Source organism: Nanorana parkeri, unplaced genomic scaffold (genome assembly GCF_000935625.1).
Source record: "Nanorana parkeri isolate BGI_ZX_2015 unplaced genomic scaffold, ASM93562v1 scaffold3, whole genome shotgun sequence".
Taxonomy (NCBI): Eukaryota; Metazoa; Chordata; class Amphibia; order Anura; family Dicroglossidae; genus Nanorana; species Nanorana parkeri.
The window spans coordinates 4,813,777-4,822,112 of record NW_017306271.1 but is presented as its reverse complement, the minus strand read 5'-3'; the positions used below and the strand labels follow the sequence as shown (position 1 = coordinate 4,822,112).

The following is an 8,336-nucleotide window of genomic DNA, read 5'->3' as shown; positions in this document are numbered from 1 at the left end:
TTCCACACTGTGTTCATGTTATGCGATAGCTTGTAGTAAGTAAAGCCATTCTAAAAACATGAGCTCATTTCTATTTAGGAGAATCTTATTAGGGTGAGCCAGTTTGCTAATTTTTAATAGAAACTGCAAAATTACAAAATAGAAATATAAAAGACACAAAATATGTTTTTTTGTAAATAAAAGTTGTAAAATAGTAGTAGTGGCAAAAGAAGTAGTAATTGTAAACCTTGGGAATGAAAACAGTTAAAAAAATACTTTTTAAATATGTTAATATGTTTCAAAATAAATAATGGTATGTTTTGTGAATTAAGCAGTTGAGTTTTTTTTATTTGCTTAGTAATGAAAATCAATGGAATAAATATAATCACCTTGAGTATGCATATCATCTGCTTGCTACAGCCATTTTTATTTTATTTTTTCAACTATACTTAAGATTCTGAAAATTTTCTGTGTAATTGTTTTCATGATTTTTTAGAAATAAAAAAGTAAAAGAATTGTCAAACAGTTTTTTTTTATTTAAATAGTTTGTATTTTTGTTTTTCCATCTTCCAGCCACAGCTTCCACATTGTGATTGGTCAAGATCACTATGTGCCATCCATAAACACTTAAGACGTAACATCGAGTGAGCAGAATACCTGTACATTATTAGATATTTCAGTAGTCCCAAAAAAGAGTTAACATACAGGCATTGTACCAATGCCGTGAGACAGTAGAAAAATGCACAAATAAGTGCCAGCCATGAATGAGATGTCCGTTGAGTGAAAAATGAGGGTTCAGTCCGGGAAGTCTTTTGGTCTTGGGCTGTTTATGCCTTTACCAGAGCCTGGAATTCTGGAATGTAAAACAAATTTAAAAGATTACAATTCACCCCTAAAATATTTGCCCTTTCTTTGCAACTAAGTCATACGTAGTAGATGTTCATTTTAAGCTACTTAAATATTACACTTCTTGAACCTAGTAAAATATTTTTTTTCTTTACACACTTGCAGAGGTAGATGACTGCAAACCTAGGAATCTTATATTTTCATTAAGCACCTGTTCAAGTTAAAGGGAAACTACATAGAAACCTGGAAACATTGCGTTAAGAACGGCACAGTTAATCAAACCAAACTCTTATGTTCTATAATAAACTATTTTAAAGTTATATATGTTTTTTAATATATAAAAAAAAACTTAAGGCAAAACTAAATTCTAGTACAGGTTACAAAAAACAACACCTTTGTAATAGTGCTATTTCTAGATTTTATACTTAAGGAATAACATGTATCTTTATTAACAGTTTATGGTTTAAGTATTTATAGTTCTGTTGGCATTAAAGATTTACTTACCAACTGAGATTAATAGCACACCCCTCATTTAAAACAAAAACAATATATTAATCCCAAGCAGAGTTCACTCAAACTCTACACCCAGTTTGTCCATATTTGGTAAAACTGCATGATTTCAAAAGTCCCTCCCCTTTCAGGACCACCCCAGATGTGTAATAGCATTACTTATGCACCAGTTTCATCAGCTCCATTGGTCCCATCAACAAATATTAAGTGCACTTTATAGGTTAAATCTTTTTTAGTTTATTCATATCAGTATATATTATATATCTGTATGTCGTGGAGCCAGTGACATCAACTTGCATTAAATACTGTTGCTTATGTAACTAGAGTCTGTTTTGGGAGTGTCCTCAAATAGCATTGGCAGCTTGGTATTACCATCACAATACCACAGCAGTCCAATTTATTTTGAGTCTTGATTACAAGGTATAAAGATTACCTTCTACTCCAATCTTGCCATCTCCATCAGAGTCACCAGCCTTCAGGAAAGCTGTGGTCTCAGCAGCAGTCAGAGCTCTGGCGCTAGGCTTGAAGTTCTTCAGGAAAAGGCTGGCATAGAACAGAGAAAACAAAAAACCCAGTAATGCTATGTTTCACGATCGAAGACCAAAAATCTGTATGTTTCTGCATTCACTATTACAATACTATTGGACTTAAAATATCTAAGTATCGATATTCTCTAAAGGATCAGTCCACTCAAAACCAATGTTTCTATTTTGATAGGCATAGACAGGTTGATTCACTCACTAACTTTATTTTCTCACAACTTGCCAGGTCTACAGACAAGGGACAAAAGTTCAAAAGGCCTAAAGCTCCATGTTGGATTGCCCACTTATTTATACATTGCAGAAAAGACAGCAGGTCCATAAAAGTGAATTTATCCAGTGGGTTATTTAGGCCACTAGTGCCAACCTAAAACAAATATTTTAAGCCAGCCTGGTCTTTAAGTCTATGTGGTTTGGATCGTTCAGATTTTTTTGTAAGTTATGTTGTTTTGTTTCTACTAACATAATTCATGCCTCGATGACCCTCTGGGATCGATTTGGCAAATAGACTGTTTTCTTTGCAAGAGAATGTTCACTTTGGAAGGGAATGTTCTCTTAGTTTAGTGAGGGAGGTGAAGCTCTGCTGACTTCCATCATCCAATCATGAAGCAAGGAAAAGCAAAAATACTGTTTTTTAATTTAATTTTTCTTGCACGTGATTGGGTTTTCTTTCCAAAGGGAGCTTTCACCACATTCATTAAGCCAATGGAAAATTACCTTGCAAAGTAAATCAACCTCACTGTATCTCAGTTTAAAAAAACATGTTGAAGTATTATTACCTAAGTTCGTCTTCCTCAATGTATCCACTATTGTCTCTGTCAAGAATTTCGAAAAGCTTCTTAGCATCGCCTGTGCTCTTGCCGGTCAGGCCAACCTTCTGGAAAAAGGTTTTGTAATTGAAAGAACCTTCAGCTGAAAAGAAATCAAGAAAGCATATAATGTTTTCTATGTCTAAAGGTAAAATACAATTCACCAAACTGAAAAATTTGACCATTACCAAAATTGGGCCTATTTTCTATAGGTTTTTATTCTATAGATATTTATTGTTGTCATATTAATTTTTTGCCGAACCCAAAATAAGCAATTTGCAGCATTTAAAAATAAAATCTGTATCAGGATTTATTTAGCTTACAAAGTATCATGCCATTCTAAAATGTTAATTGTTGTTAGGTAATATAGGTAAATGTTGGTATGAATAGAAGTGTTGAGCATCTAATAATATCACATTTATTGTATGCTTTGCTGATCAATAAGCTATTATTTAAAAGATTTGCATAATAATTATAATAATAATACCAGCCTACACAGCTTTACATACTAGTACAGCTCTGTATTATTAAATGTGTATGGGTTTTCTGGATTAAGTAGTAATTATTAGCTTACCCTTCACACTCTCAAGTGCAGCTTCAATGTCTTTCTGGGAGACAATGTCAGTGATAGACATTTTTGTTCTGTAAATAAAAAGAAAGGATTGCATTAAACTATCTATTAATTAAAAAGAATGCTTAAATGTTCCCCAACAAATATTGTCTGGTATTAGGATGAATGTCCATTGTATTTTGTCTATGAAAACTCAGAAATTCAATTTTTTCTAAACTTCACTCCTCATTTATAAATAAAATGTAATGCTATTTTTCTTAGAAGTGAAGTAAGAATGTATATTTATAAATATTTTTGTGTTTTGTTTATAAATATTTTTTATCTTGCATTTAAAAAAAATACATGACTGAATGACTATGTGAATGATGGTCTGGATGAGGAAGCAAGCTTTATCTTCTTCCACTTAATCTTGCAGTGGTTATGCTTCTGTATAATAGTCCCCTTATTCTGACATTCATTGACTTCTGTCGAAATCTTCCTCCTCTTGTGCTGCTGCAATCCCTTGGTCTGCTGTGTCCCATGGGTCTGCGTCTTAGCAGCTTACCTTGTGGTGGTTTAGGCTGGGCAGAGAGGAGACCTCCTTGGCAGTGGAGTGCTTGCTGAGTGTCCCCCTCAGGGCTAGCCCCATTTATATATACTTTAAGTTGCATACCATATACAGATCTTAGGTCCCAGCGTCACGGATAGGGAATGGTGTCAAGTGAACTTGCCTAACTAATCATCTAGCACTATTTTTATCTCTAGAGAATACATATGATATTTGCAAACGCAACAAGATAAGTGACTAGATATATTAAAAAAAGCACCTTGTGAGTGTAAGATTTCTGCATGCAGGAAATAGGAACATCACCATTTACCATCAAGAAGCAAAAATCCTTTTGAGAAAACATTCCCAAACCAATTAAGGGGTGATGGTGTTTTAAGAGGTTTATCGACTTGAGTATAGCATCAAGGCTTATTTATTAAGAGAGTGTAAAGAGGAGTGATGTGCAGTTACACAGAGCAGCCAATCAGATTTCAGATGTATTAGGTTAGCTCTTTCAGAAAAAAGAAGGGAGATTCCTGATTGATTGCTATGTAGGTAGTGCACTTGCTCCATTGCTCCCTGTGTTACGGTCAATTGACATACTCACCTGCCCAACGAATCCAACATTCCTGCACCATTATCTTCCTCTCTGATGTCATTGATTGGGAGTTGGCTGTCTATCCAGGTGCTTGCAGCTGGCCCACTGATGATGCGCCGCCAGGTCCTTCCCCTCCAGCTGCTGGGTTGAAGCCAATGCCTCCTGGGATAACTAACGTAAATATCCCCGAAAGCTGCTGGACAAGAGCTGATGTCATTCTCACCTGGGGGAGAATGAAAGCAAGGTGCAGGGTGGAAAAATCACCCCAAAAAAGTTTTTAAAAAAACCCAACAGATCAGGTTTTCAAGTATGTGGAGGGAAGAGGGGTTGCAATCGTGCAAAGCTGTTATTTTCTGCTAAGGCACAAGTGCAAGCAGTAGTCATCATCTCACATAGTAAAGTTGTAAATTGCTGGAAAATCTCTGACAGTTTTACTATCACTACCGTGTGTTTTTCTCTCCATCAACTGTTTAATTTGAGAGTTTGGCCCTTCAATGGTCAGCCTTTGAGCTGATGTATGGACTTGTTCTCTTATTTTCTTTTGGATACTCCTGAATACAATTTTATTTCTAAATTGGAACTAAATATACATTGCTAAATAGACTGAATGGATCTGTCAATAGTGTTTTACAAGACCATGGTGTGCATAAAACCAAAAGCTGGCCATGCACATGACAATTTTCAGGTAATTTTAACCTGTTTAAATCCACAGGGAATAAAAAGCATAATTGAAAGCAATCACCAGAAACGAAGCACTGTACCACTCAAAAGTTTGATGGACCACCAAACTTGACAACAAATTGACAGCTACAATAAAGAAGAAAACTGTGAAAGAACTGAAATGCCAATCAGAATGGAAAAGAACTACAGAAATCTTGTAGAAAGGTAGAAAGTAATCACATTTTTCCACTGCTTTCTATTGAGGTAACTTGTGATTCCATCTCCTTGTGGTCGACCGAAACCATGCCAATACTATGCCGACCATTTATGTCTTTAGTTGGTTTGCAATTTTCAACCAAAAATGTAATCGAATGTTTGATCACTACATAAGATTGCCACATTTTTGGCCAACATAGTGTTGGCCCTATACATGGTAATTTTGCAGACAAATGTAACCACTTTCAGCAAGCTGTCAGGTCAAGGCATTTTAACCACCTACTGTTTTAACTTTTTAAAGGTTTTGGCAGAAACTGAAGGTTGCCTTGATCCATGTTTCCAGCTGGATTCCAAGCTGGATTAAGTATTCAAAATTTCCTAAATTTTGGCATGTGTATGGCCAGCATTTAGTTAGTCTTAAAGAGGTCTTTCCCTGACAGTGATAGAAGGGGTCCAACTTCACTCATATGTCTGCACTATTCAAACCCCCTATCTTGCCTCCATCCTGACTTTTAGTGAGTAGGTAGGGTGAAAGGTTTGATGGAAAAGGAAAGCCCAGCAATTTGGCCATCATGCTGGAAAATGTTATGTATGCAGTAGTATGTGCTTGAAAGACTCATCATTATCTGTTTGTTGTTGACCTCTCCATTGCACAGCAATGTTTCAATCAGTCTCATACAGGATTTTGAGACCAAGTATGTTTATCTCTAGCCTAGGCATTCTTGTTCTAGCTATCTCTGGCCAGCTGTAGTGCAGGGCAAACACTACCAGTTAGATAGCTGTGCATGCTTGGATACGTCTGGGTTGTGTTCACTTGATATACAGTCAAATACATGCAAAGTCATGTTCTATACTTGGCTGGTGGGTGACGGATCTAAGCACCCGAAAGGCCCACACAATCAATTGGGCACTTCAAAGGAGTGTTTCCTAACACCCTTTGCAACACCCACACAAACACTTGTCTTTCTCTGAATCATCATTGAAAGGAAGTTTATTTAACTTCTTTTTTCTTTTTATTTCTTTTATCACTGTATATTAAAAGTACATAGTCCAATTGATATGTCATGTTGAGGAACGTATCAAAAAATCTTATTTTTCCTTTGTTCATAAGTACTTTTACATTGATTTAATCAATCTTTCAGAGCTTATATCATTGATCTGAGAGGCTTGAACTGTTTCAATCCATACAAGGGGTTAATAAGTTTCTGTCAGGGACAGAAGGATGGATGCCAAGCAACTGAATGTGCTGTCTTCAGCCTCCACTTAGAAATCTTGTGTTACGTAGACTCAGTAATTCACTCCACAAGTTGCAGCATATATCCAGACTGGTGCAATGCAGTTTCTCTCTGCAGAAGAAAGAGGAACCCATTGAACCCTTCTGCCTCTTTTAATGTAGTTACTTGTTGTTATGCACTTAACTTTTACAGTGTTCTCTTGTTTATTTAGTATTCATTAGACACCAGCAGGTTTATTGAGTAAGGCAGTGGAAGAAGCAATGCTTTTGTGCAAAGTGCAGTCTTCTGAAGTCCGGTCAATTAAGAAATAACTGATTGGTTGCTTTAGGTAACTACACATTGCGCACTAACTCTTTACTCTTGAATAAGCTCCTAAGTAGGAGTAGAGTGTTCTGAGGCTATTAGTAGTAGTTAGTGCTGATTATCCAACTCTTACACTCTGCATATCATTTCTCTAACACTTCACATGAAAAAGAATTAATATGTCACATGGTCATTTTTTCTGAACAGAAATCCCTGCCATATGTTCCTCATGCTAATCTGAACTTTGCTAATACACTGTAGTCTAGCATGACAGTCTATGGGGAAAATTACTATCTTCTCAGAAATATTGGCAGGAAAACAATTTGTGCAGTTAAACCTCAGTTCCAGACAGTTTTATTTTATTTGTAGGTTTCCCTAGAGTGGGTAAATCTGGCCATACACAGCTTAAAGAACATCTCCAGGAATTAAAAAAGTTAACATTTGCAGTGGGGCTACCCCTGCACTGCAAGGATTAACTGCTTGTTTTGGTCTAGGGAGCAGCATAAAGAAGACACGCTCACCTGATCCTCGATCCTTTGGCGGTAAACATTCATTGTTTATTCCACTGCAAGGGACTTTTGAAATTTCTGGAGATATTCTTCAAATTTCTGCTGAACTGGTCAAAATTCAAGCTGTGGACGGCCCTGATGGCTCCAGCTGGATCAACAAAAGGCAATTTTTTCAGATGTACTGTACTGTATGTGGTTTCAGTGGAATTTTCACTTGTTTCCTGTTATGTCTGGTTTCTTACTGGTTAGTGTTTTACAGGCCTGGCCAGTAATGACATGGACCGACAGAAGTTTTAATCACTTTTCACTGGATGGAAAAAGTATACAGGCAACCTCCAACAAAGCTAAATACATTCATTGCAGCATAGTGTATACTGTACTTGTGTGTTTGGGCATTATTGTTAAAGGACAGCTGTGCCTTTATAACTTACCCTAAATTTACCCCAAATAACTTACCTGCAACTGCTTACTTACCTCCACCTGTTCCAGAGCATCCTATGTTGTTAACAGCCTTTCTGATGAAAACATGCTCAGTGCTAGTTTCACAAGATATGAAGTTTTTGTGATGTCCCTACTGTGGTTCTCACTGTTCTCCATGCTGGAGAAGGTTGCAGTGTAATGATCTCCCCATTTCTGCTTATTTATTTCTACTCCAACATTCCTTCCTTTTTGTAATACAAATAACAGAATACTATGATGTATAGGCATATGCCTTACTGCACAGTCAGGAAAATTGCTACTACTTCTATGTCCAATGGGACAACATCGGACAAAGGTGATTCTGCCAATTGTCCAATGAGTAGACTAATGGTGGAGAAGGGACTGGAAATGAAGCTGTCACTTGCCTGGCTTTGTTGTGTGATATGTACCCAGATAGCAAGGATAACTTGCCACAAACGTGTGGCAGGGTTACATTGTAAATCTTGTTAACTTGCTGCACACATTCCTGGCAAGTTGTAGACTTGCAGAACACTTGCAGCACAAGTTCTAGTAGACACTTTTTAATTTTGTAGCAAATTTGCCTGGCAGGTCTAC

At 36.6% G+C, this 8,336-nt stretch overlaps 1 protein-coding gene across 1 annotated transcript; it reads right to left on the bottom strand.

Annotated features, from left to right (window-relative positions):
• Positions 1-494: 494 nt before the first annotated feature.
• On the bottom strand, positions 495-3,866 carry LOC108796304 (parvalbumin beta-like). The gene is made up of 5 exons (XM_018567799.1): positions 3,799-3,866; positions 3,258-3,325; positions 2,654-2,786; positions 1,769-1,878; positions 495-832 (listed from the first exon to the last, which is right to left on the bottom strand). The coding sequence occupies exons 2-5, from the start codon at positions 3,316-3,318 to the stop codon at positions 807-809; spliced, it is 330 nt and encodes a 109-aa protein (XP_018423301.1). The 5' UTR covers positions 3,319-3,325; positions 3,799-3,866; the 3' UTR covers positions 495-806.
• Between the last annotated feature and the right edge of the window lie 4,470 nt (positions 3,867-8,336).